This window comes from Budorcas taxicolor, chromosome 12 (assembly GCF_023091745.1).
Source record: "Budorcas taxicolor isolate Tak-1 chromosome 12, Takin1.1, whole genome shotgun sequence".
Taxonomy (NCBI): Eukaryota; Metazoa; Chordata; class Mammalia; order Artiodactyla; family Bovidae; genus Budorcas; species Budorcas taxicolor.
Window position 1 is genome coordinate 52,276,720 of NC_068921.1, and position 18,174 is coordinate 52,294,893.

Here is an 18,174-nt window from a genome sequence, read left to right on the forward strand (position 1 = left end):
ACTCTACTTTCATATAATTGGTGAGAAAAAGACCTGATAAAAGCTTCTCTAATACTGGCATAGTGGAAAATATGAGATCAGAAATTCTGGCAATAACTAAAATAATTTGCAAGGATACCCCAAATAGTATTCCTTAGATTTAAATATTAATGGCACTGTTAAGAGCATCCAATAAATAAAACAATCACAAATTTTACTATGGTTAATCACATTAGATTTAAACTAATCTCAATTTTTATTCCTACAGAATATAATTTGAATAGTTCTCTATTTGTGGCTTAACTAAAAATGGGGGTTTCTTTTGTTTTGCGTTTTTGCCTTGAGTGACAAAATGATAGACTGAAAGAGGCAAATAAAAATAAAATTGATTATAATATATTGCATGTGAAAGTTTAAAAATAAAATTCATCTGTTAACAGTTCTGTAGCCCTTCCCCTAAAAAGAGAAAATATTACTTAGATTAACTTGTACAGAATATGTGTTTTTAAAATCTTCTGCTCTACTTTACAGGGTTCATTTCAGGCATTTAAGAAAATATTTAATCTAAGTTGTACTATTCCAAGAGTGGCTGGTTCACATGCCAGGATTCAAGGCAGAATTTATACATAAATTTGTAAGTTCCCTGCATTAAATTCTTTCCTGATCTTAGTTGACCCATAATTTCTTGTTTAAACAATTCTTGCTTTAGAAATATTTTTAATTAATCTAGAACTCAGATCTCAAACAATTATATGGCAAGATATTGCCAGTCACTCAAGATTTGTTGAGACCTATGACAGTTTCTGAGGACTAGCAGAGTAGGTCTACTCTTTACTGACATCTATCACTTTTAAACCTCAAATATCAAATAAATCATGTTTATTATATATATAAACTTTTATATTAAAACAAATGAAGCATCATAGAGGTTAACTCATTACCACTCTATACACTGAATTTAGCAATTCTGTTAATTCTGAAGCAAATGAACAGCATTAAAAAAAGAAAAAAGGATTGCAAAATGCCAGATGACAGTCATCTAAGAGCAGATAATAAAGTATATAAAACAGAGAGCTGTAATTATTTTTCCACCTTTCCTAAACCTTAGGAAATTTGACAAGAAATGGTAAAGAAAAAGATACATTGTAAAATGTCTTCTTTTTATTAAAGTTAACCAAAAAATACAGTGAAATAAGATTGACAGTCATTGACAAACAGTACACTTTTCAGCATGTTCTTTCTCCTCAGGCTATGTAACAATGATAGAAGCAAAGTAGAAGAATTAGGTTTGTACATTTTCCCAGAGACAATATTCAAATAAGTGGAAGAAGTTGGGAAAGCATCCCGCCTAGTTGAGAAGGAAGACCAAATACCTTTGTGCTTGTCCCGCTTATGCTTTAGCTGTGCTGGATGGGATCTGAGTCTGGCTAGAGCCTGTTCTCGGTGGTTCATAAAAATAGGACCAGCAAATACAAGGGGGCCTGAGGAGAAACATTTTGTATGTGCATAGAAAAGCTCACAAAATGAAAACACTGCAATGAACAAAAGTAATTCAAACCAAAAAGCATGGAAATTAAAGTTTGGGACATCATTCTTTCTCCCAAGTCCCCTCTGTTAACATCCCGCTCCCAACCATAACCTATTCACCATTCCACACACAAGTTTTAGTATCTTAAGTACAGTTAATAAAGTACAAATTCTAATCTTTTAGACTCATAATATTACTAGGTAGTTACTAATAGTCTCAGATAATCAGAAAGTTCAAACAGAATAAATCAAATTTTCCTATAAATCTTTTAACATCACATATATTCACACTTAGTAAACCATATATTCATTAAAAATAAATACATTTCCTTTTAAAATACCAAAAACCAACTCAGTCTTAAATTAATGATTAAAGTTTAACAAGGTCTTCAAGATTTAATATCCATGTTACTCTTGATATAAAACCAGAGATTATTAATTTAACTACATTTTGTCAAAGAAAACAGGTTGTCAAAAACAAAACAAAAAATTCTTATGATCTGAGATACACATATTTACATATATACACATTTATATCACACATATATATACATACATACACACATACATGTGTATATATAAATGTAAAATCACTGTGCTTTATAAACACAGTATTTTGTAAACTGTATTTTATTTTCTAACTTTATGTATGATTTCTGTAACCACATACACAAAATCAGACATAAGGATAAGCTCAATTTCACACTAATGATAAAGAAGGGAATCTAAACCCAGTTACATTTTTGAAACATAAACCATTCTCTCATTAAATGATTTCTTTCTGAAGCTCCTCTGTGTACATAACACTATACATAAATATGTCCTGACGAAGATTACAGTCATTTCTACTTGTACAATATATAAGAAAAAATTTATAGCCAAATTCACTTCAATAAAATTCAAAAACTGTTTTCGTCATTACTGTTTAGCTTGAAAATAAAACTAGAACTACAGTTTCCTTGAGTTTTAGCAATATCAAAAACGCTTACAAATTTCAAAATAGTAAATTTGACAGTTAAGGAGTTACCAGTATTTGAAAAGGAAATTGACAGTATATACATACTGAACATTTAAAATTAAATTTCATTGTTACTCTCTATAGATCTTTAGCTATGACTAATATTTCTAACAATGGGACAAAGTTAAACTACTGCTCTGTAATAAGCTTTGAAAAATGTCATGTTAAATACCAAAAGACCCTGCATTAAACATTAAAAATGGGTAGAAAAAATATTTTTAAATTATGTCTCCAGATACAGGAAAAAACATAAGCAGCATCAATTCTATGAAACACCAAGAATAATTTATCTTACGATTACTACAGATGGAAATATGCTAATTTAATGTTAATAAAGAGCTAAACATTATTTTCCAGTAACACAGTATCAATCAATTTCAAACTAATATTATATAAACTAAGCTTCACCTTTAAAATGTAACAAAATGAGGCACATTTCAAATACAAACACATTCTTATCCATATGCCCTATTTTCCAATTGATTTACTAAAACAGATAATATAAATCACTCTAAAAAGTATATGACGCTTTCTAACTACACAAAAGAATTACAAATATTAAAATAACAATAATATTAAGCTGTATTACCATTTTATAATTCCTATGGTCTGTCTGAGATATTATTTCTTTCAGAAAGCATTATACCCATAATATTCATAGTTCTTTAGCATCTCATAAATTCAAACTTTTTAGAGACCTTTCTGTACATAAACACAGAAGGCCTACAAGCAATCACACATAGAAAGTACACCATTCAAACTCAACTTAAGTTACCATTTATACTATCAGGTTACCAGGCTCTAAAATACTCTGTATCCCATGGACTAAAATAATTTTTCTTACATAATTAAGTCACTCATTTATTCACCAAACATTTTTTATTACCTTCAATGTCACAGATGCTGGGTATCACAGATATAATGACAAAGACACAGATTTCATTCAAATTCAGCCCATCAGAGAAGACAGAATGAAAACTAAGAATTGCAATATGTTCTGATAAGCGTTATAAAGGAAATCTGTACACACTATATCTTGAAGGATGAAAAGTAACCAAATCAACCTGGGTGAACTAAAAAAGTTTCAAAGACTGAGAAAAGGTTTGCCAAGAGAGAAAGAAGAGAAGAGAGGGCATTCCAGGTAAAAAGAATAGGATTTATAAAAGCAGGAAGACATAAACAACGTTACTATATGGTCATTAAAAAAAAAAAAAAAAACAGCTGAAATGGATGGAGTATAAGGTTATCAGGCAGAGAGTAGTAGGAAATGAGTTTGGAGATGAATATACAAAAGAGGTAATTAATGTCTTTTGATACTATTAAGCCTCACTGCAGAGAGTGATAAGTCCATGAAATGTTTTCAATTAGTTGACAAAGATATTAAATTAACCAACTTCAGGCACAGGTCCTAGGAACACTTGGACAGATATGATGACACCTCCTCTGACTCAGGAAGCTTACAGTCTAATGACTGAGAAAGAGTTTACACAAAATTCAAGAAGAAATTATTCCAGTGTGCTAAGAGAAAACTGGAGGGGCAGCCAGTGAATCTTGAGGGTGGGGAAGTAAGGAGTTCCCTTCAGAAAGTTACAGATTATACATTTCAAGAACCTAAGATTATTATTATCTTTTGGGCCAGTAATTATCTATCCAGAAATCTGTCCTAAGGAAACTGAAATTTTTTTTAAAGATCTCAGCTCAAAAATGTTAATAACTTGTAATTATAACAAAACATTTAAAACAATCCAAAAAGAAGAAGAGTTAATAAAAAACTATGGTATCTTCTCTCAGAGAAAAAATAGTAAGCCATTAAAACAGAATTTATGAAGAAAAAAAGTGCTTCTGTGCTATTTAAATTAGCAATGACAAAACGTCATTCATTAACATTTTCCAAAAATTAAAAATAATATAAGGCAGGTGGTGCTAGAGGAAAACACCACTCATATATTAGTCTTGAGAAGATAAATTCTTATAACACTTAAAAAATAATTTGAAATACATTTTAAAGTTTAAAACAGGCACACTCTCTGGCCCACATATTCTATCTCTGGGAAGCTCTACTATATAAATAAAAATTCCACTACAAATGGCTGTAAGTTAAGGAATATTTATTATAGCAAAATCTACAAAAAGCTGAAAATAATTTTAATGACCACCAATAAAATATTAGTTGAATAATCTGTGGTACAGACAGATTATGAAATGTTATGCAGCTATTAAACAGAATGTGGCAGGTCCATACTCACTGATATAGTACATGTTCATGCTGTATTGTAAAGTGGGGAAAAGATGCTGCAAACAACTGTATATTTAATACAGTATCACTTCTGTAAATAAACTGCTAAACTTTTACATAACTGTTGATATCTGCACACGACTCTATTTCAATGGAGTAGGACACAGAAATATACCTAGTAGGCTAAACCTCATTTGCTTTGTAAAAGAGAACGGGAAGGCAAGGAAAAAAAAACTGCTAGAAAATTTTAAAAATGTGTATACCATAACATTAAGCAAATATATAAAATAAAATTCAGTTAGTGATTATAACTGGAAATGTATAAAACCTGACTAGAAGATGACCAAGAAATAAAGTAATAATTTAATTAAAGGATATGTTTTTAGAAAACCTTTAACCTAAATTCCTATAATACTGTAATATGGTATTGCAATAAGGCACAGAAAAATTTATGTTGCAATCATTAAGAGGAAAAAACAGCATACCAATATACATCACAGTAAGAAATGATATAAAATATCTAAACAAAAAATCTATAAATAGAAAAACTTCAAGAAGTATACCAAAATTCTAAAGCAGTTATCTTTGGATTAAAATTTACATTGATATTTTTTCTTATTCATGTTTTCTAGGTGTGTCCTATAATATTTTTATTTAAAAAGGGACTTTAATGTATATAGTATTAGATCAGTTGATACTGGATTCAATATGTCAGATCAAGAAAACAATGGCTTTTGAGGCTTAAAAGTCAATAGCAATAACTTCTCAATCCCTTTGAAACTGAGAGACTATAACACATTTATTTTTACATTCTAATTTGTAAGTATGGGAAACTGAATTTTTTCCTTATCAAAATGGAATCACTTTATTTTATAGAAGATGTAGTGGGTTTTGTTACTAATAATCAAAATTTTTGTGATGAGCATCCCAGGGTTGCAAGGAAAGCAACCAAGTAGAAGCCAGAGCAGGATAAGAATCAAATCCAAAGAAAACAGAAGTTTATTAAATAGCCACCACCATCACTAGCATCCTCATCATCACCACCATCAAATGTTTACCTAGGGCTGAGTATATATGTCAGGTATTTTCATGCATATCACTTAATCCTCATCCTTACTTAAGTGAGTACAGTTGCAACCCTCATTTTAAAGGTAAGGAAACTGAGATTCAGGGTGGTTGTACTCCAAGTAAAAGTTAAGAAGCCAGGATATGAACCAAAGTCTAACTTCAGAACCTATACTCTCAACCACCATGCAATATAGCCAGGCTAATTATAAAACGTATTACTCAAATGAGACTCTCTACTGAGAGCAAAAGAGGGCTCTGTAAGTAATATGTCCAGACCACACGCATAAAACAGGACTGTCCCAGGCAAACAGGAGGCATAAAATAGGACTGTCCCAGGCAAAGGACACAACGCATTTATCAACAGTTCACAATTATGAAACTTTGATTTGACATTTGGCAGGGGGGAAGAAAGAAGGAAAGGTAGACAGCATTATTTGAGCATAGCTTTCCTTACAACAGAGTGCTGAGAAGGAATATAAAGACAAGAGCACTCATATCATCACCCAGGAGACCTGATGACGTAAGAGTTCTACTAAAAATCAAACTGAACAAGCACTCCACTTGTTAAACCAGTCTCAGAGACTCATGTATCAATCAACTCTGTCTCATCCAAAACACAGACTCAAAATTTACAGATTATAAAATCTATAAATGAATACTATCAGTACCTAAGAATATATATATAAGAAAAGAATTACCTGGAAGAATAATAGCATAAAAACAATTAAAGACAAAGTTCCAACTTTATCAAAAAGTAGTGACCACACTGCTTTTGGGGGTTTCAATAGTAACAGAAGAGTTTGCGTCATAAACAGCAGCTAAAACACATCAACAGGCCTGAGGTTAATAAGTAAGGCTTCAATACTAGAGCTAGGTCCAAAAATTTTGATCAACTTCAAAACAGCTAACAAAAACTTGGTAATCAGGATGAGATAGATAAATCAAGTAAAATAATTTAACTTTATCTAATCCCAAAAGCCTGAAATTTAAACATAGGTAAAGTCAACTACTGGAGAAGGCAATGGCACCCCACTCCAGTACTCTTGCCTGGAAAATCCCATGGATGGAGGAGCCTGGTGGGCTGTAGTCCATGGGATCGCTAAGAGTCGGACACGACTGAACGACTTCACTTTCACTTTTCACTTTCATGCATTGGAGAAGGAAATGGCAACCCACTCCAGTGTTCTTGCTTGGAGAATCCCAGGGACGGGGGAGCCTGGTGGGCTGCCGTCTATGAGGTTGCACAGAGTCGGACATGACTGAAGTGACTTAGCAGCAGCAAAGCCAACTACTAACAAGCCTAATTGCCAACAGACTGCTTTTAGTTATCTGAAAAGCATCAAGTGGAAGCCAAGGTGGCGGGGTGTGGGGTGGGGGTGCGGGGGGTGGTGATGCGGGCGGTGGTGATGCGGGCTGCTGACAACTATATGTGTGGCAGCTGGAGTACTAAAAATTTATTTGACGTTCCTGTTCCTCATGAGGACAAAACAAGACTAACAATCCTCACTAGCAATGTACCAAACAGGAATTCTAGAATGCTGTGCATGTGACTCAGATCTGTATTGAAGACCCTCAGGCAGGCAGAAAGCATAAGGCCCAAGTTGATTCTGAGAGTGAAGATCCATGGAACAAATTTTGAACATTACCGCCCTAGAGCAGCGGTTCTCATACTCCGGCACCCTCAGAATCACCTGGAAAGCTTGTTAAAGCACAGATACAATAATCTAATTTCCATAAATATTTAATAAAGGAGTTTTTTTAAACTTGAAAGAGTATATGTTTTAAAGGTCCATGATACATCTTAAAATATATGCGAAAGAATATTCTGCAATCACAAAGTTTTGTTGAATAACCAGTGCATAATCAATATTCTTTTATTGCTTCTGATATACAGAAATATACTGTACCAAGAGAATATCTTTTGACAGAGGAAGGTAAAATTTTACTAAGATACACATTGCTGCTGCTAAGTCGCTTCAGTCGTGTCCGACTCTGTGCGACCCCATAGACGGCAGCCCACCAGGCTCCCCCGTCCCTGGGATTCTCTAGGCGAGAACACTGGAGTGGGTTGCCACGTCCTTCTCCAATGCATGAAAGTGAAAAGTGAAAGGGAAGTCGCTCAGTCATGTCTGACTCTTCGTGACCCCATGGACTGCAGCCCACCAGGCTCCTCCGCCCATGGGATTTTCCAGGCAAGAGTACTGGAGTGGGTTGCCATCGCCTTCTCCAAAGATACACATTAGGCAAATAATTAAATGTCATCATAAAGATCTACTATACTTAGGTTGACACATAGGAAAGTGGGGGTTTTGTAGGTGATTTTGTATGATTCAAGCTAACATCTCCAAAAAAATAGAAAAAACAGGTAGTAAATCCATCACTGATACTTAACCTTCAGTAAATCACATTATCAATATAAAAGGAATTATTACTTAATTGCTATGCATCAGAACTTAAATTATACCACATTCTCTACAAAACATTTAATATGCAATTTTCCCATACATTTATATAATGTAAATAACAGCCTATATCTACATTAGTCTCATTAAAATATCATTTAAAGGCAATGACTTTATGTAAACAAAGCCAAACTAACAGCAAATATTCACTGTATCAATTCCTCAACATTGCTTATTAGATACTATAAAGAATAATTTTCAAGTTCTAAGCAGATGTTTTATGACCTGAGTTTTTATTAAAAAGAATTTACTATGTGTACTACACATTTTATACTTACTCCCTTTTACATTATAAAAATGGAATGCCTAAAAAGTCTGTAATGATGGTTCAATGAGTAAAAGGTTTTATCTCCTGTATCAAATATCATGCCATTCTAATAAATATTAAAATATACAATATCACTAAATATTTCTAATTAAAATTTTACCTAGCAGAGAAATAAAATCACAGACCTTTGTAACAATATGTCTTAATTCTGCAAAGAAAAGAATCTATTGGACAACAATAACTTTAGTAATACTTATATTTACCTCTGCTCGTTGGATATATAATAAAATATTTATAATCACTGTTAAATGTATTTTTCAGCCTGAGAAATGGTCAAGAACAGTAGGGAAAAAATAAACAATACATCTATCTTTGCAATTAAAACCTGCAGACCATCTAACTTACCCCTCTTGTACATAACCAGAATAAGCTTTTTTCCAGAAAGATACATAAAAGCGTACTTATGCACTAAACTGGAAGGAAGAGTGGTAAGACCATGTCCAAATGATAATGACTGCAAATGAGTAAGAAAGCAAAACTTAAAATACTAAACTAATTTGGCATTCATAGTTAAGTAGATATGTCTACATATGGGTGAAGGAGAGTGCCTAGAATTTTTTTTCCTAAAGGTTGCCATTGATAATAGTTTTTAATGCTTGTCATACGGCACAATTCTTAACATGGCAGACTTGAGCGATAGACACACTAATGAAATAAATGTATGTATTAGCACAACCGTAAATACCCAAAATATTTTCACATTACTTTCATAAGTTACTAGAATGTTACTAATTTTAATTTCATACCAAATCAGCCTATTTTATAAACTTCTAAGTGGTCTCAGTGTAAGAAAATGGATTTTCATACATATTTTCTCTGCAGCTACATCTTACCTCTTCCTTCATCTAATCTGTGTCTCCTGATTACACGTTGCCGTTTTTCTTCTTGGCGTAACTGAAGGTGTTCTTCAATGTTAACCCCAGGCACTGGAACAGCTGGATGATGACAATCAATCGATTAGTTTTATAATAGATACGACAGAACTAAATGAAATTCAAGAGAATAAGCTAACAAAAACATTGTCTAAAACACAAATGATTTTTACTGCAAGAATTTTAGGAAAAAAGCAACTCATCCCTTAGTCAATGACAAACTGTCAGTTACCAAACAAGCAGCATTGCATAATTAACTATTACCTTAGTTTTTTAACATGTCTACAAGGAATCATTTAAACTATCAGAATTATTACCTAACAGAAGGTCTAAAGGTATCATCTCTTTCACTGCGTCAAGAATTCCTCTTTGTCTTGCCTCTTGACCATCCAGTTCTCTCGCACAAGCCTTGCAACATCCACATACAGCACAGCCAGATTCTCCAGAACCACAACCACAGATCCTAAAAACAGATAAATTAATTATTAGCTGGAGTCGTTCTCTTTCTTTAAAACTCTATGACATCTTTTCTGCATTTTTAAGATTAGCTTAAATGAGTCTGCAATGCAATCACTCCTTCAGAAGACCAGAATTTGTCAATTTTGAAGAAAAGGTATGAATAGATGAATAATTAAACCGTATGAATTGATATACTAAAAACACCTAACAGGCATAATGAATATATTTCTACAGAAAATACAAATGGATTCTGCTGTCTTCAAAGCTTCTATTAACAGTCTTTTAGAAGTTTTCATAGTTAGTGAGGCACCAGCAGCTTTAGTACTAAACGGACAGCACATAAACAACATTGCTATTTCCCAGACAAGTTACAGGAGGTGTGGGCAGCCTTCAGGGAGTGAGCTCAGCCTGCCGGCTTCATGCATTCTGTCTCCTTACCCCTTCCTTTCCTTTACATGCCATCATCTCCCATTCTCTCCTTTCACAAACATTAAAAATATTTTGTAATATTTGAAGTCATTTGTAACAGCAGTTTTCTGTATGTTTATTCTTTGGCTGACTTTATTCATGTATTTATTTCCGCTTGACTAATAAAGAAATTACTGGATGTGGTTAGATACTATCCATTTAAATCTATAAAAAATTATTGGAAATTGACAGTATATTTCTTAGAAAAAGTATATAAAGAATAAGAATTAACTTCAAGAAGGACTAAAGAATTCAGAAATTAATTTACGATATTTATCAATGGCTTAAGTTCAGAGATTGGCAACACCTAATTTTAAATGGAAATATAGCTTGGGAGAAATCCAGAAAGCTAAATTTTAATCTCAATTAAAAAAAAAAAAAACACAGAGTCTTTCTTTTATCCAAATTAAATTTTAAAATAAACAAGTTAGGGGTTTAAATAGAGTAAACAGACCCAAACATACAATTTTCTAGAAGAAATATTATCCTTTAACAAAGAAAGCCAAAATATTTTTTAACACAGGCTACAAATGCAAAGAAAATTTATTCTTAAAAAATCGTAATATTCCAATAGCCTAAAAGAAACAGCCTATTATACACACATGATCTAATTAACTATGTTAGGCCAAGTTATAAACCCAGAAATATACTCATAGTAAATCCAGACATTATTTGGAAAGAAGCACCTAAGTACTAACAAGGTGTCAAATAAGGAAGCCAGAGATCAAGAAGCGGCTAGTCTCACTCTGAGTTTTTCTTCAAAAGATTACCCCTACTTCCCAAAGCTGGCTAATTATCATAGATAATCTGATCTTAGAAAGATAAGATCTATCATAATACAAAGATGTATGATAATTAATTTCATCTCCCAAAGGATATCCCATTGTATTAGCTATAAACAACAACTCAAAATTCTACCCAACATTTTAGGGGAAAACTACATTCTGATTCTGACAAATCCACATAATAACTTTAAAATGATAATACAACAGAATCCTGGGGGAAGGGGGAGACCAAACAAGAATAAAAAGGATAAATATAATAAGCATAATGCAACTTTAGAAGTGACAGTTCCTAGAACTTCTAAAGTTGGAACAGTTTATTAATTAAAAAGAAAACTATATGCCACTAATTTAGTATTCAGTATAATCTTTGATAATTCCACACAGAAAAAACTCATATTCAACACAAATTAATAGATATTTGGCCATAAAGAAGTCTTAGAAAAAGACTACAAATGAAGGCAGAGATTCATGCATTAAAGAAATTCATGACCTGTTTTAAAATAATAGTTTAAGTCAGAGAAAGATAAATATATGATATCAATTTTATGTGGAATCTTAAAAAAAGGCTACAAATGAACTTATCTACAAAAGAGAAATATACTTATAGATACAGAAAATAAACTTATTGGGGGGTAAGGAGAAGAGATAAATTAGATAAATTTATTTAATTTATTTAAAGATAAATCTTCTAATTTATTTAAAGATAAATTAGAAGATTGGGATTGACACATATATACTACTACATATAAAACAGATAACTAACTAATAAGGACCTACTGTATAGGGAACTCAATACTCTAAAAGCCTATATGAAAAGAGAAACTAAAAAGGAGTGGATATGTGTATAACAGATTCACTTTGCTGTACACTTGAAACTCACAAAACATTATAAATCAACTATACTCAAAATTCTCCAAACCACGCTTCAGCAATACGTGAACCGCGAACTCCCTGATGTTCCAGCTGGTTTTAGAAAAGGCAGAGGAACCAGAGATCAAATTGCCAACATCCGCTGGATCATGGAAAAAGCAAGAGAGTTCCAGAAAAACATCTATTTCTGCTTTCTTGACTATGCCAAAGCCTTTGACTGTGTGGATCACAATAAACTGTGCAAAATTCTGAAAGAGATGGGAATACCAAACCACCTGACCTGCCTCTTGAGAAATCTGTAGGCAGGTCAGGAAGCAACAGTTAGAACTGGACATGGAACAACAGACTGGTTCCAAATAGGAAAAGGAGTATGTCAAGGCTGTCTATTGTCACCCTGCTTATTTAACTTATATGCAGAGTACATCATGAGAAACGCTGGGCTGGAAGAAACACAAGCTGGAATCAAGATTGCTGGGAGAAATATCAATAACCTCAGATATGCAGATGACACCACCCTTATGGCAGAAAGTAAAGAGGAGCTAAAAAGCCTCTTGATGAAAGTGAAGGAGGAGAGTGAAAAAGTTGGCTTAAAGCTCAACATTCAGAAAACGAAGATCATGGCATACGGTCCCATCACTTCGTGGGAAATAGATAGGGAAACCGTAGAAACAGTGTCAGACTTTATTTTTGGGGGCTCCAAAATCACTGCAGATGGTGACTGCAGCCATGAAATGAAAAGACACTTACTCCTTGGAAGAAAAGTTATGACCAATCTAGATAGCATATTGAAAAGCAGAGACATTACTTTGCCAACAAAGGTCCATATAGTCAAGGCTATGGTTTTTCCTGTGGTCATGTATGGATGTGAGAGTTGGACTGTGAAGAAGGCTGAGCACTGAAGAACTGATGCTTTTGAACTGTGGTGTTGGAGAAGACTCTTGCGAGTCCCTTGGACTGCAAGGAGATCCAACCAGTCCATTCTGAAGGAGATCAACCCTGGGATTTCTTTGGAAGGAATGATGCTAAAGCTGAAGCTCCAGTACTTTGGCCACCTCATGCGAAGAGTTGACTCATTGGAAAAGATTCTGATGCTGAGAGGGATTGGGGGCAGGAGGAGAAGGAGATGACCGAGGATGAGATGGCTGGATGGCATCACGGACTCAAGGGACGTGAGTCTGAGTGAACTCCAGGAGATGGTGATGGACAGGGAGGCCTGGCACGCTGCGATTCATGGGGTCGCAAAGAGTCGGACACGACTGAGCGACTGAACTAACTGACCTGAACTGAATACTCCAATTAAAATAAAAATAAAATCTGAATAAGTAGAAAAACACATCATGTTACTGAATGGAATTATTTAATACCATAAAAATCAATTCTAAATATCATATAATCAACTAGAATTGAGACACCTTTCTAGTCTAGATAAAAAATTGAAAAATTTCAAAGAAAAACATTTGCTTATAAAAAATGTTTAAATGCTTCTGCATAATAGAATATAGGCTAATTTAGCTAAATGATCATCAGTAAATCGGGAAACATGTGCAGAGAAAACAGAAAATGGTTAAAACTAAGAATATTCAGAGAACACCTTCCAATTGTTAACACAGGCAAAGACTTTCAATAAAAAACTCACAGAAGAGTATATTTAAAAAGCCAGGAGAAGTGTGAGTCATGGAAATATGAATGAAAATACTGATGTGACATCACTTTACATCCACTGAGCTGACAACATTAAATAACTATATGAGCCACTATGGCAGTATTTCAAAAGTGTGCCTTCTTCTGTTATTAGTGGAAACAGAAACCGTTCATCTTTTTAAAGAAATAACCAGCAAGGTAACCAGAATTAAAAGAGACACATGAACCCCAACATTCACTGCAGCACTCTCTACAATACCTAGGACATGGAAGCCACCTAGATGTCCACTGGCAGATGAATGGATAAGGAAGTTGTGGTACACATACACAATGGAATATTACTCAGCTATAAAAAAGAATGCATCTGAGTCAGTTCTAATGAGGTGGATGAAACTAGAGCCTATTATACAGAGTGAAGTAAGAAAGAAAGAGGAACACCAATACAGTATATTAACACATATATATGGAATTTAGAAAGATGGTAACAACAACCCTATATGCAAGACAGCAAAAGAGACACAGATGTAAAGAACAGACTTTTGGACTATGTGGGAAAAGGCAAGGGTTGGGACCATACGAGAGAATAGCACTGAAACATGTATATTATCATATGTAAAACAGATGACCAGTGCAAGTCCAATGCATGAAGCAGGCACTCAAAGCTGGTGCTCTGGTACAACCCAGAGGGATGGGGTGGGGAGAAAGGTGGGAGGGGGCTTCAGTTTGGTGGGTCACATGTACACCCATGGCTGATTCATGCCAATGTATGGCCAAAACCACCACAATATTGTAATTAGCTTCCAATTAAAATAAATAAACAAATTAAAACAAAACAAAAACCACCATTAAAACCAAAACAAAAACCAATACTTTTTAAACAAACAATAATAGTCCTGGGGATACACTCCATAGAAACAGATTCATCAATATATAAAAAAAGCTCTGTACATTTTTTTGTGAAATAAAAATTTAAGTAATGAAGTGAGGACTTGGTGGGGGGTAAATAATAAAGGTTTAAACAAATTAAATGAAAGAGAAGCACCTTAAATAAAATAAGAATGACTTAGAAATTATTACAATAGAAAATAAATATAAGAATTATAGGTGTCTGCCAATATGCTTTGTAAGAAACAACACAACAGAATACACTCAAGCGTAACTGTGAAAAAGGGTTTGGCATATTTTCCACTATTACTTTCTCTCTCGAGTACTGCGCACTCTCTTACCCTCCAGGGACTCTGTCTGGACGCCCGCTGCTGACGCAGCTGGCCCCGTAGCCCGTGCAGTCTCCGCACACGGTGCACACCATGCACTGCTCCAGCTTCCACTTGTGCATGCCAGGAGGGCACATCATGGACTTCTCGTCCTTCTCATCCAGCTCCTCTTCCAGGTCCTCGTCCATCGCGGTGGCCATATTTTCAACTCCAAACCCTATTTAAAAGATCAGTCTATCATTTTCATCTAGATTATTCCCTTGTCTAAAAAACTGGTAATTCTACTTCCCCATTTAAAAAAATAAATAAATAACACAAACTAATACAAGTGAATATACAAAGGTATGCTAAAATATAACAGCAACAAAAATAACACTTAATTTAGGAACCACCAATAAATGCTCTCTTCATTTCCTTTCTGCAGAAAGAGGCAACGATGGCAGGAGTATTTCTTAACTGGAATTATATGTCATTCGTTAATTCTAATTTTTTTCTGATTTTAGTCCCTCTTGTCCATCCTCACCAACAATACTTTCATTCAACAGACCAAAGAAAGTGTCCTAACCACATTCTAAGCCAAGACCTCCTTCACTCACTGCTAGAGTCAATCAATATCCTCTCATTGCTAGAAATCAGCTTCTTAAAATATATATTTGACCCTATGACTTCACAAACTACAAACCTCTAATGCCTTTTGAAGGTCTTCAAAGGAACAAAACTGCTTAGCAAGATATAGTCAGTAACAAAACTGCTCCCAACTTCCTCCAAGCTCATTCCCTCTATACAAATTACATTCCACCTGAATTCAAATTCCCTGTGCTTTCTGAACATCCTGTGCCCTTTCGCAGGTTCAGGGCCTTTGTTCATCTTTGCTCTACCCGTATCTCTATATGTCATTAATCAGATGCCTCTTCCTATCTCATCTGGAGAGAAACTCCTTCCAAAACTCAGCTCCAAGGTCATTTCCTATGAAAACACGCAATTTTTTCCGGGTAAGTCATTATCTCTTCAAAGCCTGTAAATATCTCACTTAAAGCTTATTGTGTTAGAATTCATTCAAATATTTTTTTAATTAAACACCAACTATGCCCCAGACATTACTTTATGGCAGAATCAACTAACTTTTTGTAAAGGGCTAGGTTGTAAATAATTTAGGCTTTGGGGGCTACATAAGTCTATGTCACTCTTCTACAAAAATCAGTTAAGTCGCTCAGTCTTTTTCAACTCTTTTTCAACTTTTGCAACCCCATGGACTAGAGCACACCAGGCTTCCAAGTCCATCACCAACTTCTGGAGCTTACTCAAACTCATGTCCATCAAGCTGGTAATGCCATCCAACCATCTCATCCTCTTTCGTCCCCTTCTCTTTCTGCCTTCAATCTTTCCCAGCATCATGGTCTTCTCAAATGAGTCAGTTCTTTGCATCAGGTGGGCAATGTATTGGAGTTTCAGCTTCAACATCAGTCCTTCCAATGTACTTTCAGGACTGACTTCCTTTAGGATGGACTGCTTGGATCTCCTTGCTGTCCAACAGACTCTCAAGAGTCTTCCCCAACACCAAGTTCAAAAGCATCAATTCTTCGGCACTCAACTTTCTTTATAGTCCAACTCTCACATCCATACATGACCACTGGAAAAACCATAGCCTTGACTAAAAGGACCTTTGTCAGCAAAGTAATGTCTCTGCTTTTTAGTATACTGTCTAGGTTCATCATAGCTTTTCTTCCAAGGAGCAAGCATCTTTTAATTTCATGAATGCAGTCATCATCTGCAGTGATTTTGGAACCCAAGAAAATAAAGTCTGTCATTATTTCCATTGTTCCCCCCATCTATTTGCCATGAAGTGATGGCACCAGATGTCATGATCTTAGTTTTTTGAACATTGAGCTTTAAGCCAACTTTTTCACTCTCCTCTTTTCACCTTCATCAAGATGCTCTTTAATTCCTCTTCATTTTCTGCCATAAGGGTGGTGTCATTTGCATATTTGAGGTTACTGATATTTCTCCCAGCAATTTTGATCCCAGCTTGTGAGTCATCCATCCCAGTATACTCTGCATATAATTTAAATAAGCAGGGTGACATATCCCTTTCCAATTTGGAAACAGTCTGTTGTTCCATGTCCAGTTCTAACTGTTGCTTCTTGACATGCATACAGATTTCTCAGGAGGCAGGTAAGGTGGTCTCATATTCATATCTCTTTCAGAATTTTCCACAGTTTGCTGTGATCCACACAAAGATTTTGGCATAGTCAATAAAGTAGAAGTAGATATTTTTCTGGAATTTTCTTGCTTTTTCTATGATCCAATGGAAGCTGGCAATTTGACCTCTGGTTCCTCTGCCTTTTCTAAATTCAGCTTGAACCTCTTGAAGTTTTTGGTTCACATACAGTTGAAGGCTGGCTTGCAGAATATTGAGCATTACTTTACTAGCATGTGAGATGAGTGCCTTTGTGTGGTAGTTTGAACATTCTTTGGCACTGCCTTTCTTTGGGATTGGAATGAAAACTGACCTTTTCTAGTCCTGTGGCCACTGCTGAGTTTTCCAGATTTGCTGACATATTGAATGCAGCACTTTCACAGCATTATCTTTTAGGATTTGAAGTAGCTCACCTGGAAATCCATCACCTCCACTAGCTTTGTTCATAATGATGTTTTCTAAGGTCCACTTGACTTCGCATTCCAGGATGTCTGGCTTTAGGCGGGTGACCACACCATCGTAGTTGTCTGGGTCATGAACATCTTTTTTGTATAGTTCCTCTGTGTATTCTTGCCACCTCTTCTTAATATCTTCTGCTTCTATTAGGTCCATACCATTTCTGTCCTTTATTGAGCCCATCTTTGCATGAAATGCTCCCTTGGAGCTCTAATTTTCTTGAAGAGATCTCTAGTCTTTCCCATTCTGTTGTTTTCCCCTATTTCTTTGCATTGATCACTGAGGAAGGCTTTCTTATCTCTCCTTGCTATTCTTTGGAACTCTGCATTCAGATGGGTATATCTTTCCTTTTTCCTTTGCCTTTTCCTTCTCTTCTTTTCTCCGCTATTTGTAAGGCCTCCTCAGACAACCATTATGCCTTTTCGCATTTCTTTTTCTCGGGGATGGGTTTGATCACCACCTCCTATACAATATCAAGAACCTCCATCCATAGTTCATCAGGCACTCTGTCTATCAGATTTAATCCCTTGAATCTATTTGTCACTTTCACTGTATAATCATAAGGGATTTGATTTAGGTCATACCTGAATGGTC

The 18,174-nt window shown here is 34.8% G+C and overlaps 1 protein-coding gene across 1 annotated transcript in view; it reads right to left on the minus strand.

The window, feature by feature from the left end:
- The window catches only part of MYCBP2 (MYC binding protein 2), a 266,575-nt gene that overhangs the window by 163,467 nt on the left and 84,934 nt on the right, over nt 1-18,174 (minus strand). The window contains exons 15-18 of the mRNA XM_052650329.1: nt 14,940-15,144; nt 9,808-9,953; nt 9,452-9,553; nt 1,353-1,460 (exon numbers count right to left, since the gene is read on the minus strand). Coding sequence (XP_052506289.1) covers nt 1,353-1,460; nt 9,452-9,553; nt 9,808-9,953; nt 14,940-15,144 — 561 coding nt within the window. The remainder of the gene's footprint in view (nt 1-1,352; nt 1,461-9,451; nt 9,554-9,807; nt 9,954-14,939; nt 15,145-18,174) is intronic.